Below are 17,500 nucleotides of genomic sequence, written 5' to 3'. Positions count from 1 at the left end.
AAACCCACCAGCATAACAGCAGACGCTTCAGACACAACATCAACAAGCCCGGAGGAGGGAGAGACCGTGAAACTGACAGAAAGGTGGATGTCAGCGCTCTTTAAAAAAATTATATATATATATGTTTTTATATATATATATATATATATATATATCTGTTAATATCCGCTTCTCGCAGCTCAGACAGGAAACGCCAAATGAAACGCAAGCCATGTATTTAATCTCCAATCCCCACCGCCGGATATGAAATACAAAGTAATCAAAGCAGTTTGTGTTTTGGTGATTCCCGAAGTGCTGGGATCGTAAAATTCTCACCTCCGCTTACAGGAGGAAGTGCTCTAATGACTTGGACCGTTTAATGTGGACCGGCCTTAAGAGGGAGAGAGAGGGGGAGGGAGAGAGAGAGACTGGGAGAGAGAGAGGGGGGGGGAGAGAGAGAGAGCGAGAGAGCGTGAGCAGGGGGGATGGAGAGAGGGAGAGAGAGGAGGGGAGAGAGAGAGAGAGAGACTGGGAGAGAGAGAGAGAGAGAACGAGAGAGAGAGCTCTCGATTTCAATCACAAAGGTCTCAAAACTGGCAGAAAAAATCCAACCTACAAACCAAACCCCCGGACAGGTTCCGTTTAACACCGTCATCCCCACTTGTCTCTCCTCACACTCTCTTCACACACTTTCGGGGGGGTAGATTGGTGTGGGACACGACGCTGGGAGCCCGGCCTTTGCTTGTGTCTCCTGCCCCCCTCCCCCCCCCCCCCCTCAGATTTGTGGTCACTAACCTAGGCGGCTATAGGGGACACTTCCTCTCCCTGACTTAACCCCTGACCCGCGGGGAGGGGCGGTGTAATCAAGTGTTCCAGTGAGCCCGCTACAAGGTGCCGGCTGAGTTATTGCTGGGAGGGTCCGTGAGAGGACGGAGATTTAAGACCCTGTCCGAGTGCGGGGGTCCCACCGACGTCCAGTCGCCCCACCGGAGAGAGGCTGCTCGGGAAGGGTATTTATGCCTCGGTTTAGACCCCGTCCTGATACTTCTCCCATAATGCATCGGGAGGTGGTTCGTCTGGTGACCTATGCACTGCAGAAGAGATAATCAGCGATCTTATTGGTGCTGCTGTGTAATAGCCAATCAGAGGCTTCCCCAGTGTACTATCCTCATTTACTACAATCTATTAGAAAGGTTTGGGGTTACTTTACTGGAATGGAGCCTTTAAGAGCATTTTCCTTATAACCTTTAAGACAATTATCATTTTAAGCTTCAAGACCATTATAATTAGAACTGCGCTCTGTGATGATATTTTGGCCAGCTGTTAAACGAGGTGCTGAAGCATGTCGTGTGTGTGTGTGTGTGTGTGTGTGTGTGTGTGTGTGTGTGTGTGTGTGTGTGTGTGTGTGTGTGTGTGTGTGTGTGTGTGTGTGTGTGTGTGTGTGTGTGTGTGTGCATTAGCGTGTGTGCACGTGTGCGTAGACGCGAGCGTGCGTGTGCGTCCGTGCACGTGCATGTGCGTGCTCTTGCACTTGTATGTGTGTTCAAGTTCCCCCTGGAATAACTCGAGAGAGCGTGTGTAGCAGCAGTGTAGCAGCGCGGCGAGGCGTCCAGTCACCATGCAGTGTTTGTTCGAGGGCCTGACGGGGCCAGGGTTTCCCCCCCCCCCGTGTTCCAAGGGGGTCCGAGAGGGGTTAAGGAGCTGGGGGGGTGACAGGGTGGCCCACCGATTAGCCTGGTCCCTGTTTGAGTGCATTGTACTTGTGAGAAAGACATGTGTTTAAGATGGCACTAGAGATTGAAGGGGGGAGGCGGGGAGAGAGCGGTGTGTGTGTGTGCGCGTGTGTGTGTGTGTGTGTGTGTGTGTGCGCGCGCGCGTGTGTGTGTGTGAGCGTCTCCCCCACGCACAGAGCAGACTGGTGATGGATGCTCTCCCTCTCTCCCTCCATCTCTCTATCAGAGGATTTGTGAAGCACAAACACAACGGAGCAATGAACTGTGAAGAGTAGGAGTATATCTCTCTCTCTCTCTCTCTCTCTGCCTCGCTCTCTCTCTCTCGCGCTCTTTCTCCCTCTCGCTCTCTCGCTCTATGCTTTCCAAACTTTAACTTTACATCCACTGTGGAGGGGGCGAGGGTGTGTGTCGTGTGTGTGTGTGTGTGTGTGCGTGTGTGCAAAGGGGAGGGCGGGGGGCAGTGTTACTAAAACAATCTCCCAAAGAAAGGATATTAATTTCATTGCATGTGAATAGAAACCACCGCCTGAGTGAGTGAGTGAGCGAGCGGGGGATTGAGTGAGTGAGTGTGTGTGCGTATCACATCCTGATAAGCGCTGTGATTGGCCATCATGCGACTCCCTCTAAAACAAAGGGTCTGACTGTGGCTGTGGAGGGGAGGGAGTGGAACGGGGCTGGGGCCTGACAGCTCCTCTGACAGCCTGCGGAACGCTATTTACATCCCCTTCAAGGGTGAGGAATGGAGGATTAGGGCCCAGGAGCCAGGAACCAGCAGTAGTTAGACAAAGAGGAGAGGAGGAGGTGGAGGAGGGAGGGGGGGGGGAGAGGGGGGAGGAGGAGGAGAGAGGGGAGGAGGAGGCGAGAGGAGGAGGAGGAGGAGGAGGAGCAGAGATGGGGACGAGGAGAGTGGGGAGGAGGAGGAGAGAGGAGGAGGAGAGATGGGGAGGAGGAGAGTGGGGAGGAGGAGGAGGAGGGATGGGGAGGAGAAGGAGAGATGGGGACGAGGAGAGTGGGGAGGATGAGGAGGAGGAGAGATGGGGAGGAGGAGAAATGAGGAGGAGGAGGAGAGTGGGGAGGAGGAGGAGGAGAGATGGGGAGGAGGAGGAGGGATGGGGAGGAGGAGGAGAGATGGGGAGGAGGAGGAGGAGGAGGAGAGATGGGGAGGAGGAGGAGGAAGAGGAGGAGGAGGAGGGATGGGGAGGAGGAGGAAGGCTTATCACTTTGCCTGGCTTTGTTCTTCAATCATTCGGTCATTACATGACCAACCCCAGCTTTGCCTTCTGTCTCTCAGATAAATAAACGTAAACTGACCTCCTATGCAGATCTATGAGCCCTGTACGTTGTTTGACGTGGCAGAAATAGGTTGCCATGTACGTTTTCGCATGTTAATTACCACGCGTGTTTGAATGGGGGCCCCCTCTCTCTCCGCTGAGAGTGTGACCCGATTGCGGTGAATCGCTTTCACGTGGCCGTCAAAATATTGGCATGCTAAGAGGGCAGATTGTTTCAGGCCCACGGACGGGCCGGGCCCCTCTGATTGGTGCGCTTCACTGCCCTTCCTGAGAAGCCTGGCCCCTGATTGGCCCCCTCGCGGATTTAGCGAGAGGAACATTTGCATCAGGTCCATTTTATTGTTTTCGGTGTTGTCTGTTAATTCCAGTCTGCAGAGCAGCCAAGTGACCCATGGCTAGACGCCGTGTGAGACCTCCACTTCCTCTCTCCCTCTCTCCCTCAGACTGGCTTATTAATGCGCTCATGGAAATTAAAATCACCCGTTCATGTCCCCCTGGTTCACTTCGCTTTTCTTTTTTTCTTTTTTTACTCCTTTTTAGGGTAGGTAGTGGATTTGACGTTTTTTTTTATATTAAAATCTATAAAAATAATAGAATTCCATACCGGGTTGCTGGGTTCAGAGCAGGAAGCGCCGCGCACCGGAGAGCGATTGATTATTACGTCTCTCCTGGCGGCGGCGAGTCAATGACGTGTTAATGGTAATTGGTGTGTACTTCATCTCCCTGCTAAGCAGCTTCTAATCCAGCCTCATTATGCAAGAACCCCCCACCCCCTCCCAGAAGGAAGAAGGAATCCAACAACTGTTCGATATCATGTAACCTTCTCCCTCTTTTTTTTTTCTCTGCCGGTCGGCCGATGTGATTGCATAACATTAAACACGCGGGGCCCCCGGGGGCCCCCTCGGCCCTCACAACCTCTAGCAGCCAAAACAAACGCTTGGCCGGGGTCCACCAACGCCGCCACAAACCCCGAGCGGGCCCCGGCCAAGAAAATGTCAGCGACGCAAAGAAAGCCAAACGTGGGCCGCAGATGCCTCCATCACGCCCGCCGCCGCGGAGGACGGCGTTCTTGGCCGTCGGTTACGACACAAACGCGGCCGGCGCCATTACCGCCGCCCTGTGTTAATGAATGTATTTATGGGACGTGAATTAGATAAGGATGATATGGGAGGAGGAGGAGGAGGAGGAGGGAAGGAGGATGGGGAGAGGAGGAGGTGGAGGGGGAGAGGGAGGGAGGATGGGGGGGTGTAAGGGGGGGGAGGGAGGTGGAGGAGGGGGAGGGGGAGAGGGAGGGAGGAGGGGGAGATGGGGGAGGAAGGGGGGGTGCAGGTGGGGAAGGGAGAGGAGGGGGTACAGGAGAAGGAGGGATGGGGAGGAGGGGGGATGCAGGACTGTACTGGGGCTGGGCGGGCTGGGCTGGGGCCTGTGGGAAAGCTTGTAAAGCGGAGCGAACCTGCAGCCGTCACCAGCTGTGGCAGCCGGCGCCCATTTTTTCCTAAGAAACTAAAACGCCTGCTTCTTCTTTTACTGTTTTTTTCTACCTGAAGGCGTGCCTCCCGCTCCCAGCGGCGTCGGGAGCAGCCAGGGGAGGAATGTGCCTCGGAACGCCGTCGTGAGGTTTAGCCAGCACTCGGTTATTGTCAGGACGGAGCGTTGTGTAGTGTGTAGCGTCGGTCACCGCTGGCCCCGGACGTTACAGACCGTCTCATCGCTCTCTACTGGTGTGTCGCGTAGGCAGCGCACTCCAGCTGAATATTAATGAACACATGAGGCTGTTAATCCATTCATTCGGGGAGCTTTGAACCTTTAAACAGAATATGTATAGCATACAATCCCGATCCCACAACAGAGTGTCCCTGTGTGTTCCTGCTTAGCTGCACAGATGGGCCCAACATTCCTTACATCTCGCATAAGTATTCACTGTGTGTCTGGCACTTGGGAGGTATTTCGTATTTTTTTTACTTGTTGCAAGAATTATTTATTAATAAGTGATGGACAAAAAACATACACCATGTACATAAAAAAATAAATGAATGAATAAAAATATGGGTAATAACTATAGAAACCATACACACTGAAAAGGGTGCATGATGACACATGGTTAAAGCAGTAGCTCTGGGCATGATATCAACATTTTTATCGAGATACAAAAAAATCCTGATAGAAGCAGATTTTTCTAGGAAGGAGGGGGCCGCGTTATCCCCATGGTTACCTACCACCCGATTTTGTTGTCCATTTTCTAGAAGCGCCGTGTGTGCGAGCGTTATAACGAGCGAGGTCGTATGGCGGCGGCGTTATGCTATAATTGTCCGAGAAGCTTCACGCACACTCTGTCCCGGACGTTGCTCAGACGGCGCACACATAGCCACACACACCTCGCCCGCGGTGTCCCTCGGTGTCATGTCAGATGCCTTCTGAGCAGAGTGCAACGTTCTCCTGCTTTTGTTTTTATTTAATTGCATTTACCACTGTTTTCTCTAAATGACTTTCATATTTCAGTAACGCTGACAAAATGCCATAAATTACAATGTTCCCGATCATATAAAACATTTAACCACGCTCAAACCAAAAATAATGTCAAACAAAATAAGTAACATGAACGAAATGCATTTGTTTTGAACAATGGAAATTAAAACATTACGTCACAAATAAAGCACAACTTAAAAAGAGTGAAAAAAATATCCATCAATTTTAGACATAAAACATAAATAATAGTTAACTACAATTTCAAACATATTTTGCATCAGCCTTGCCTGTTGGGCCTCGATACATTCCTGTTTATGTCTGTGTTAAATCTACATCCGATGCGTCGGTGTGATAGACTAATGAGAGTGTGTGTCTCTGTCCTTGTTCACCTTTCCAGCTACCTCCCATGGTTTGAGATCTACTACAAGCTGCTGAACACCCTGGCAGACTACCTGACTAAACACCAGGTAATCAGATCCGTCTCACTCCAACCTACCACACAGCGTGTATGTGAAGCTCTGTTATGGAGAACTCTGAATGCTCTGAATGGAGGTGGAGGAGGTGGAGGAGGTGGTGGTGGGCAGGGAGGTGGTTTTGGTGGGAACCGGAAAAAAACAACAACCCAAATCCTTGCATGATTTGACTGAGCTACATGAGCACACAGTACTGGGGTACAGATTCCTTGTATTGTGGTAAGATGTTTTCGGCATTCTCTTCTCCCCGCTGTAAGCAGCGTGTCTCGTGTGTGTGTGTGTGTGTACGTGTGTGCCGTTGTGTAGTGTACGCGTGTGTACGTGTGTACTGAGTGTAGTGCGCTCGCTGTCTTGGGCGAGACTTGGCTGTGGTTGTTAGCAACAGAAATGTTGACATTTCACAGACCAAACGCTGATCTGACACTGGAAGTTATTCCTGATGATTTGCACGGGGAAAACAAATCGTTTAGGGAGCCCACGTGCACAAGTGTGCGCGCACGCAAACGCGCTCACACACACACACACGCACTCACACACACAGGCACACACACACTTTGTAAAACTCTCTTCCCATGACTGTTCGCTGCATTGTACCAGCAATGGGAGGAGAAATGTAAAGTATTCTACAAACTGGGGAGATGTGTATCCTCTAGAGCAGGGGGTAGGCTGCCATGTCGAGAGAGAGAGGGAGAGAGAGAGAGAGAGAGAGAGAGAGAGAGAGGGAGAGAGGGAGAGAGAGAGAGACACACAGAGGGAGAGAGAGAGGGAGAGAGAGAGAGAGACACACAGAGGGAGAGATAGAGAGAGAGAGAGAGAGGGAGAGAGAGAGACACACAGAGGGAGAGATAGAGAGAGAGAGAGAGAGGGAGAGAGAGGCAGACACCAAGAGAGAGAGAGACAAACAGAGGGGGGGAGAAAAGGGGGGGGGGGGGGGGGGCAGAGACAGAAGCAGATGCGGGGAGCTGTGGGACTGCTATGAATTTGTCATGTAAGTCCTCGCTTCTCCCAATTTGCCCGGCAAGGAGAGCAGCAGGACCTGGCTTTGTTAGAGCACACTGTCTGCAGGTTCACATGCACACGTCCACACACACACACACACACACTCAGTGGCATGCACACACACACACACACACACACACACACACACGTACAGATACGGACACACGCGGCCACATGGACACTCAAACACAATGTTAAGAAAAGCAAAACAAAAATCGCACAACCCTGACACTCACGCGGTCACACACTTTGTCTGCCACAAAAAATAAATTCAACAGCATAATCTAATCCAGGGAGAGATAGACACAACGAATGGTGTGTGTGTGTGTGCGTGTGTGTGTGTGTGTGTACAGTATGTGAAACAAAGAGGCAGGAGTAGAGATAGTGAGGGCGGGTGGGGAGGAGAGAGAGACGCTTCAGAACGAGGGAGTGAGGGAGAGGGAGGGATAACAGAGAGATGGATGGTTGGACGTCCTCCTGGGTGACTGCGAAGTGTTAGTGTGCATGATTTGGTTTCTGTTTACTCTGCTGTCCGTTCCGGGGAGGGGGGGGGGGGGGGGGGTGTATGTTGACAGACGAGGGGAGACAGTAGAGCGATGAGGGTTTAAGGCGAGGGGTAAATGAACTGTTTCCCCAGGCCGCGGTGCTGACCATGCGTGTGAGCATTGAGCTTCTCATGACAGGAGGCCGTTCGATCGCACACTCTCCCTCCCCCCCCCACCCTCTCCCCCCCTCTTCCTGCATGCATCCCCCCCCCCCCGTCCATACCCACACACTCTACCGCCCCCTTGTGACACAAACACACACAAAAACGTACACCTACACACACACGTACACACGCAAACTTACACACACACGCGCACTGGCACACATACTCACACACAACACACAAGCTCACGCACAACAAAAACCCTCACACACACACCCACACTCACAAACGCACACGCAGCACCAACTCACATACTGTACAATCACACCAAACTGACAGACCTCTTTACCCGGCTATCTGTTGTGGAGGCGAGGGTGGAGGCGGGGGTGGAGGTAGTGGTGGTGTGTGTGGAGGCGAGGGTGGAGGTGGGTGTGGAGGCGAGGGTGGAGGTGGGTGTGGAGGCGAGGGTGGAGGTAGTGGTGGTGTGTGTGGAGGCGAGGGTGGAGGTGGGTGTGGAGGCGGGGGTGGAGGTAGTGGTGGTGTGTGTGGAGGCGAGGGTGGAGGTAGTGGTGGTGTGTGTGGAGGCGAGGGTGGAGGTAGTGGTGGTGTGTGTGGAGGTGGTGGTGGAGGTGGGTGTGGAGGCGAGGGTGGAGGTAGTGGTGGTGGGTGTGGAGGCGAGGGTGGAGGTGGGGGTGGTGTGTGTGGAGGTGGTGGTGGAGGTAGTGGAGGTGGGTGTGGAGGCGAGGGTGGAGGCGAGGGTGGAGGTGGTGGTGGTGTGTGTGGTGGTGGAGGTGGTGGTGGTGTGTGTGGAGGTGGTGGTGGTGTGTGTGGAGGCGAGGGTGGAGGTAGTGGTGGTGGGTGTGGAGGCGAGGGTGGAGGTGGTGGTGGAGGTGGTGGTGGTGTGTGTGGAGGTGGTGGTGGTGTGTGTGGAGGTGGTGGTGGAGGTGGTGGTGGTGTGTGTGGAGGTGGTGGTGGTGGCTTTGCGGGCGGGGGGGACACCCCTTAAACACCGGGAGAGTAATCCTCTCTGTGCCGCCTCCACGGTGGACGCCCTCTGATGGCTGCTTAATGCCTTACACCCCCTCGCCCCCCCTCCCCATCGGACCGGGGGGACCCCTGGTTAATTACCACCAGCGCCGCGTCGGGGCAGTAAACCAGCGGCGGCGGGATAACAAGCGTCTGCGGGCCCCGTGCCGCCGCCACGTCCCTTAGCCCGCGCCGCGGCTCGTTAAAACGGTGTCACTCGGATGTTTTGGACCCCGACCCCCCCTTTGCCTCTTTCTCTTTTTTTGACTCGGCCACTCTCCAGTGATGTAAAAGGCTAGCCTCCTAATTAGACGGACACTCTGGTGATTAGATGTGTTCATGTTTACGCCCTGACTGTAGTTAGGGGTCTGGGGGCTTCTGGTACAGGTAAGATAAGTTAGGGGTTTAGCTCTTTTTTTGCACTGGTAAAATAAGTTAAGTGATTTGGATTCTGTGTGTTTTTGGTACGGGTAAGTCAAGTGTTTTTGGGTAAGGGTTCTGTGCGTTTTTTGTACAGGTTAAATAAGTTTAGTATTTTGGGGTACGGGTTCAGTGTGTTTTTTTGTACAGGTAATATAAGTAAAAAGTGTATCTTTATCCTTCCTAGGATTCAAATATGCGGAAATTGATAGAATCCGAGAATACCCACCATATCCGAGTACCGAACAAAACGATCTCTGAACTTGAAGCGATCCACACCTCTGACCATCATGTTGTGGTCTGCTCTCCCCCCTCCTCTCACCCCTCACCCCTCCCCTCCGCAGGAGAATGACCTCAACGACATGCTCAACTCCCTGTACGACATGCCAGTGCCCACGCCCCACACACCGGTCAACCTGAATGTGGTAAGTTCACCGCCGATAAGGGAACAAGGAGAACCATTGCGCGCTTACAGGTTCCCACCTCCAGCAACATCATTGGTCAAAAAACAAATCAAAGCGATAGAAACTGGGACGAACTGGTCGCCCAGATTTGAGCTCGCCTGCCGTCCGGGGTTTAGATTATTAATCCGAAGTGTGATTAGTGAGACGATGTTAGGTCTCGTCTGGGATCCAGCGGTCCTACTGTGTTCTAGCAGAATGTCTGGGGGAGACGGCACAGAGCCTGGGCAAGAAACCAACCGCCGGCTCGCTTCCTGTTTCATTACAGAGACATTCCACCGCAGAAAAGTCCTTCGCGAGTGATGCTTCCAATAAGTGTGTTTTGACAGCGGCCAAATGCACATTGTTGATTTGAAACCTTTACAGACACTTTTTAACAGGTTAAAAAACTGGTTGCTGGCTGAGCTTTTGTTCTCTGGTAATAGCCAATTACACGCTTACACATCCCAGCTCCTGCAACGTGATTGGTCGAAACAAAAAGGAAGCAAAAGAAAGTCAAAAGCACCGTTCGCACAGATTTGAGCCAGTCCGCCCGTCTGCCAGACTTTAGATATTAATAAATATCTGAAAAAGAAGGGTAACACAAATAGAACAGGGAGTGAAATTCACATTTTTATCATCTCCAGGAAGAAACTGCTGTTCAACTACAGAATTTTGACACCATTTACACCAGTGGCCAATGCTCTGATTCTTCATTTCAGTGTGTTTGCGTTTGTGTGTGTTAGTGTGTGCGTGTGTCCTCACTCTTTGAACTCCAGCCCAGTATCCGCAGGCATGTAAACAAAATTAAAATGTCCAACTTCTGAAAGTTGACACGGAGCCAGAAGAGGCCGCAATCAGACCAACGCTTGACCGATCGTTTTTAAAGCCTGTGTGAATTAGCTTCTTTAAGTAGCGATTGCGTATCGATTTGTTGTTGTTAGGAAAAACCAATCACTGGCGAAGGATCCTCTAAAGTAGTCACCGGGGGAATGTGCGAAGCGTGGGGGGGAGATAAGAAACGGGGGTGGATGGGGTGAGAGGGTGTTTGGAGAAAACAAGGGCCGCTGAGATCCTGTGTGATCAGAACTGAGACCCTGGTGGGCTCAGACCCTGGTGGGCACAGACCCTGGTGGGCTCAGACCCTGGTGGGCACAGACCCTGGTGGGCTCAGACCCTGGTGGGCTCAGACCCTGGTGGGCTCAGACCCCGGTGGGCTCAGACCCTGGTGGGCACAGACCCTGGATCCCTCCTAGAGTCAGCCCACGGCTCCTTGTGTCTCAGCTTATCTCCGGGAAGAGGCGCGGTTCTCAAAGCACTCATTCCCTCAACGTCAGTCCGTGTTTACGTTCACAGCCGGCGCTATCTCGCTCGTCCCACATTCACTCTCTTCTTCATTTCTGAAACCGTTTTTTCTTTTGTTTCTGGTTTTCACTGGGAGGGCTGCTGCAGTCAGGAATCTCAGCATAGCAGACATGGAGTTATCGCTCTGTAGCTCCTGGGAAGTTCAACCGTTGACTCCGGCTTAAGCTTAATACACCCTATACGGGCTGAGAACTGAGTGTTTCCCCTTTTTCGGAAACCCGTTTTTTCTTTTGTTTTCTGATTGCTAAAATGCTGTGTTTGTTCACCGTTTATTTACTCGTTCAGCTGTTTCAGACTCCGCCACACTCGGGGAGCGACGGAGTTAGTTTGTAGCCTTTGTCCTGTTGGAGCTCGTCTTACGTTGTAGCAAGAGGCTAATTGCACACACGGTGCCATAGGTCTCTGCAGAGTTTGCATCTCATTAGAGAGAGGCGCGAGGAATCACGGCGTGGCTACGCTAACACGAGGTGATCAATATTTCCGGGCCGAGGTTAATACCCTTGATTGAGTATCAATGTCATGATTTATTCATCAGTTTTTATAATTTATCCTTCTGTGTTTTTTTTATATGGGACACAATGGTATTTGTCTTTTTTTGATCTGAGTTAGAAGCTGCTGGTGAATTCAGCAGTGAAATTCTTGTTTATTTCGGTATTATTTGTTTATATATTTATTTAAAGATAAAAAAATATATTAGGCCATTTATTGATTAGCATGTAAATATTTACCCAAAATTCAAAGTGGTTATTACTTAAATAAATTGTATTGGATCTTCCTCAGGCAGCCAAGATAATGGATCATTGTCCCAATTAAAATGTGAACTTTGTTTTGCTCCCTCTCTCCCCATCTCCCCCTCTCCCCTCCTCTCCCTCCCTCCCCCTCTCCTCTCACTCTCCCACCCCCCCTCTCTCCCCCCCATCTCTCTCTCTCGATCCCCATCCATCTCTGTGTATCTCCTCGTTGTGCCAGAATGAGCAGTTGTATATTGCCACTGGCCATGTACTGAAAGACCGGCGTAGCGAGGAGCCGGTGAGTGGGGGGAGGGGGGGGGGGGGGAGAGGCTGTTGTGAAATCAGAATCCTCTGCCTCGCTGATCGCATGGGAGTGGGGCTTTCCAATTTGGCTTGGTGGGCCGGCGCTATCGTCTTAAACACAACAACAACAAACAGGCCGGCCCGGGTGTGCACGAGTGTGTGTTTTATCTGCACTGGAAAACAATCAAACTCTCTAAATGATTAATGCCAGTCCTCGTTGCTGTATTCTCTTTCTGAATATCAAAAGTCTCATTTCTCTTTCTGTTCTCGGCTCGCTCCCGATGTCTCCGTCCTTCTTGGGTTTTCTTTTATCGTGTTTTTTTTTATTTTATTAAAGCAAAATCAAAATTGCGCTAAGAAATCTCCTTGATGCCTTTCCAGTTAACCCACATTGCATGTGTTCGTATAAACACCAAGAAGAAGGAATAAACAACGACCGAAAAAGCGCACTGTAAATAAATAAGTTAACACAAAGAATGTAAGTAAATAAATCCATATGCACCCAGGAATAAGACGGAGTGAATGGCCGAAGACATGCTGGGTTACAGTAGACTGTAGTTTGTGGGATGAACCACAAAGTCGACCTGGAAACAGAAAACTGATTTAAAAATAGAAATATGAATATAAACCGAGAATTATAGAAGAGAATATGCAACTTTAATAGATCGCCTTTGACCACAGTATTTTTCTGTGAAATAATCCATGATATATTATATAACAATATATAATTATATAATAATATATAAAATTGATTAAAAATCAATATAATAATAATAATAATTTTCTAATCGATAATGCATTGCTGCAGTCAGGAATCTCAGGAAAGCAGTTATGGAGATATCACTCCATAGCTACTGGGAAGTTTACCAGTTGACTCCAGCTCCAGCTGAATTGGTCGCATGCAGGCTCAGAAGTGAGTTTCCGTGGCCCGACTGAAATGAAACCACGGTAAACCGAAACATTCGAAACGGCATGCACTTCTTCGTCTTCATCTTCATCTTCTGTATTCGTGGGCAGGTCTTCATTAGTTTCCTGGTTGGTGGATGTTTTCCTCTTCAAATGCCTGCACGTCTCCAGGAACGACCAATTAGAGCCTGTCAAATCTTTCTCTATCCCCGGTTCTGGTGGTGGTGGTGGTGGTGGGAATTATGTGCTTTTTCTTGTGCTCATGAAAGTTTCTAACTTATAATTGTGATGCATGGTTTTATTCCATTGTCGTGTCCTGTTGTGTACTGCATTTCACTGTATATTCATCTGTATTGGAACAAGGTCTTATTCCAACGCTCCCGTGCTACCCGGGCACAGCAGTGTGCTTCTAGACGGAACTGTAGACCGAGAAACCAGTTAGATGTGGTTTGGTCTAATACTTCTACATTAATTGCAATGTGCTGTGTAGGGTGTGTGTATAGGGAGAACGTGTGTGTAGATAGTTTTTGTGGAGCGAGAGAGAAAGTGTCTGTGTGTGTAGACAGCCAGAGAGAGAGAGAGAGTGTGTGTGTGTGTGTGTGTGTTTGTGTGTGTGTGTGTGTGTGTGTGTCTGTGTAGAGAGAGAGAGAGAATCTGTGTGTGTGTGTAGAAAGATAGAGAGAGAGTGTGTGTATGTAAAGAGTGTGTAGAGAGGAAGAGAGATTGTTATTGTTCATGTGGGTAGAGAGAGTGTGTGTAGAGAGAGATTGCATTTGTCTGCGTGTGTGTGGCTGGCTGCTGTGGTGGAGGTGGTGGTGGAGGAGGAGGTGGTGGAGGTGGTGGAGGTGGTGGAGGTGGTGGTGGAGGTGGTGGTGGTGGAGGAGGTGGTGGATGTGGAGGTGGTGGTGGTGGTGGTGGTGGTGGTGGAGGTGGTGTTGGTGGTGGGGGTGGTGTTGCAGCAACAGATGGTGGAGCAGAGGCCCGGCCGAGCAGGTGTAGCGAGGACCCGGAGCAGGAGAAGGGAGGGTGGAGTGGAGTGTGTGTCCGCGCCGTCTCCCTGTCTCCCCCTTCCCTCCCCCCTCGCCCCCCCTCCCCTCCCTCCCCCCTCGCCCGCTTTGATCTGAACCCTGGACCAGCCCTGCTCCACCAAAGTGGGACAGGCAGCCCTGTGATCCCCACGCCACCTTGTGTGTGTGGGGGGGGGTGTGTCTTTGGACACGTTGGCACATGATTGGCCATGTGAATCTTGGTGAACCCCCCCCCCCCCCCCATGCAGACACGTGTAAAATAATTCACACACACACACACGCACGCACGCACGCACGCACGCACGCACGCACGCACGCACGCACGCACATACATGCAAACACATTCGCACACACATACATACATGCAAACACATTCGCACACACATACATACATACTCATAGACGCATGCTCACACACACACACACACACACAGCCCGAGTGCGTGAGCCCCTTTAAAGCTTAAATAAAGAGCGTTTTCCACCAGAGACAACAGCTCCGTCTGCGGGGCTTCTTGTGGGCCTGATAAAAGCACCGTGCTTCACTCTCCAGACTCAGCGATTCATATAGACAGAGGAGAAGATGAGGCATTAATCATGGAACAAAGTGATGGGCCTCACACACACACACACACACACACACACACATTCTCTCCCCGTTCTCTGCTGTGTGTTTCATTTGTGACCTTCTTTCTTCTTTCTGTGTGTGTGTGTGTGCGTGTGTGTGCGTGTGTGTGTGTGTGTGTGTGTGTCTCTCCACAGCACTCATATTTCATCGCTCCTGATATCAATGGCCTGCCAACCATCCCAGAGAGCGTAAGTCTTTGCAGAAACGGGGCGAGAAAGGTGGGAGAGTGTGTGCGTGTGTGTGTTTGTGTGTCTGTGTGTATCTGTGTGTGTTCAAAGGGGGGGGTTAGTCTTCATCAGATAAGGTTTGGCCTATTCTTATGTCTAAATATACATGGTCTAAATGGTCGGCGTGCTAATGGCGAATGGCCAATACACCAAACAGAGTTTAACATTGAGTGTTTGGTGTGTGTGTTTGCGCGTGTGTGTGTGTGTGTGTGTGCGTGTGTGTGTCCCCAGAGGAACCTGACGGAGTACTTTGTGGCGGTGGACATCACCAACATGCTGCAGCTGTACGCCAGCATGCTCCACGAACGACGCATCATCGTCACCTCCAGCAAGCTGAGCACGGTGAGTCCGCTCCGCCGACACGCCGAACCCCTGGGTCTTACCCCCAACCTCTCCTCACACCGCCAGGCTGTGGGGTTAATACCCTGGGTCTCTCTTTTTCTTCTGTCGCTCTGTTTTTTTTCTCTCTCTCTCTATCTCCCTCTCTCTGTATCTCGCTCTCTACTTTTCTAGCTCTCGCTCGCACTCTCTCTCTCTCTCTCTCTCTCTCTCGCTCTCTCTCTCTCGCACTCTCTCTCTCGCTCTCTCTCTCGCTCTCTCTCTCGCTCTCTCTCTTGCTCTGTCTCTCTCTCTCTCTCTCTCTCTCTCTCTCTCATTTTCTCTCTTCTTTTCTCTCTCTCTCTCTCACTCTCTTTCTCTCTCTCTCTCTCTCTCTCTCTCTCTCTCTCTCATTTTCTCTCTTCTTTTCTCTCTCTCGCTCTCTCTCTGTGTGTGTTGGAAAAAGTGACTCATGATTTGCCTTCCTTGAACTCCAGATGACTCAATATTCCCATTGAGCATAGATATTATAATTCCTTTAAAAGAAATCCAAAATGTTAAGGCTACCAATCCTGATGCACTAGTGAGTGGAATCGAACCCATTTGCATGTCTCCCGAGGCGGCTGTTTTTATTTGTGTTGGTTCAGCTCCAGTAAGGGGTCGTAGCAAATGCCTGGCGCCCGCTGCCCATTGCCCTGGCACGCTAGGCACCGTCCACAAGTTCCACATCCCAATCGTGGAGACGGCCCGTCTGACCGAACATGACGCAGCTCATCAATATTCAGCGAGGATATCAAACCATTAATATTAATACGGGAACGTTCATGTGACACCACTGGCCTGTCAGTGTGTGCAGAGAGAGATGAAGAGAGAGGGAGGGAGGGAGACATGGAAGAGGGAGAGAGGGAGAGAGGGAGGGAGATGAAGAGAGGAGAGGGAGAAAGAGAGGGAGAGGGAGAAGGAGAGAGGGAGAGGGAAAGAGAGAGATGAAGAGAGGGAGGGAGGGAGACATGGAAGAGGGAAAGAGGGAGGGAGATGAAGAGAGGAGAGGGAGAAAGAGAGGGAGAGGGAGAGAGGGAGAGGGAAAGAGAGAGAGATGGAGAGAGAGAGAGAGACGAGAGGGAGAAATTAATAGAAAGAGAGAGGGAGAAAACGATGGGGAGAGAAATATGGAAAGAGTAGCAGGGAGAGGGAGAGATGGAGAAAGACAGAGAGGGAGCTCTCCTCTCCTCTCCTCTCCTCTGCTCTCCTCTCCCACTGCTATCGCTAGACTCTGACAGGCTTCAAGGCCAGCACTAAGGCAGTATTATGCTTGACTGTTCATCTTAAAGCTGCTCCACTTTAATGGCCAGGGATCCCTAAATTATCAGTTATTACACTTCTAACTCTCACAGCTGACAGTTCCATCACGGGCTCACGCGGTGGGGGAGGAAACGACTTTCTCCCCCTCTCCCACCCCTACTCTCCTCCCCATCCCCTTATCTTTATAGCTGACGGAGCAGAGCCAAATGTTTATGACAGCTGATGGGGAGGGAGGGAGGGGGGGGGGGAGGGCGGGGGCGAGAGGGATGCTCAGAACGACGTCGTCGTTTCTCTGGCCTCAGGGTCAAGTGGAACGGTGTGCACCTCCGAGCAGAAATGGGGTCGGAGCCCGATGGGTCTGAACAGAGACGGACTGTGTGTGTGTGTGTGTGTGTGGGGGTGTGGGACGGTCGGTGGAGGGTGGTGTTACTGGGGTTGGTGGGTGGTGTTAGTGGGGGTGGTGGGTGGTGTTCGTGGTGGTGGAGGGTGGTGTTCGTGGGGGTGGTGTTAGTGGTGGTGGTGGTGGTGGGTGGTGTTCGTGGGGGTGGTGTTAGTGGTGGTTGGTGTGGGTGGGTGGTGGGTGTTAATCATCATGAAGAGGCCGTTCCTCTTTGCGTGGAGCCCCCGGTGTGGTTATTGTTACGCCCGTGATTTACAGTCTGCGGGGGTGGGGGGCGAGAGACAGACCCCGGACCCGAGCCGGTCCAGGTCGAACCCACGCAGACGTTTTAACGGCCCCTTCTTATCCGGGACCATCCCTCATCCACTCAGCCTCACCCCCCTATCTGTCTTCCTCTGGGGGGGGGGTTGGTGTGTTGGGGGGCCGGCTGTGTACGTCCAGACTATTCATATTTAGGATTCATATTTGTAGCATTATTGTCAGATGTTGCCCCCCCCTCCCCTCCCGCATCGTGTGCTGAGACACGTTCACACACACGTCAACGCTCTCGTCTCTCAGAGAGCGAGAGACACACACACACACACACATACACACAGACTGTCTCCCTCACTCTCTCTCTGGTCTCTCTGGACCAGAGCCTGTGCGGGACCAGAGAGAGAGACACAGTCTGCGCCCCCCGGGTCCGCTGCTGGCCCCGCTGTGTCTCGCCCCTGAGTGAACCCAGCGGGGGTCTGCTGATCCACGGGGCGTGGTGGTGGTGGTGGTGGTGGAGGTGGTGGTGGTGGTGGTGGTGGTGGTGGTGGTGGTGGTGGTGGTGG

The 17,500-nt window shown here is 51.6% G+C and overlaps 1 protein-coding gene across 2 annotated transcripts in view; it reads left to right on the top strand.

Moving 5' to 3' along the window:
- Nucleotides 1–17,500, top strand: part of dennd1b (DENN/MADD domain containing 1B) — a 123,432-nt gene that overhangs the window by 48,291 nt on the left and 57,641 nt on the right. Inside the window, exons 6-10 of one of the 2 annotated variants that reach the window (XM_079739784.1) lie at nucleotides 5,868–5,937; nucleotides 9,382–9,462; nucleotides 11,812–11,871; nucleotides 14,570–14,623; nucleotides 14,894–15,004. In XM_079739784.1, the coding sequence (XP_079595910.1) occupies nucleotides 5,868–5,937; nucleotides 9,382–9,462; nucleotides 11,812–11,871; nucleotides 14,570–14,623; nucleotides 14,894–15,004 (376 nt within the window). The remainder of the gene's footprint in view (nucleotides 1–5,867; nucleotides 5,938–9,381; nucleotides 9,463–11,811; nucleotides 11,872–14,569; nucleotides 14,624–14,893; nucleotides 15,005–17,500) is intronic. The other variant, XM_079739785.1, reaches the window with a different exon arrangement.

The sequence above is a fragment of the Pollachius pollachius genome, assembly GCF_949987615.1.
Source record: "Pollachius pollachius genome assembly, chromosome: 7".
Lineage (NCBI taxonomy): Eukaryota > Metazoa > Chordata > Actinopteri > Gadiformes > Gadidae > Pollachius > Pollachius pollachius.
Note: the sequence above shows the minus strand (reverse complement) of the source record. Positions and strands in the feature narration are given on the sequence as shown.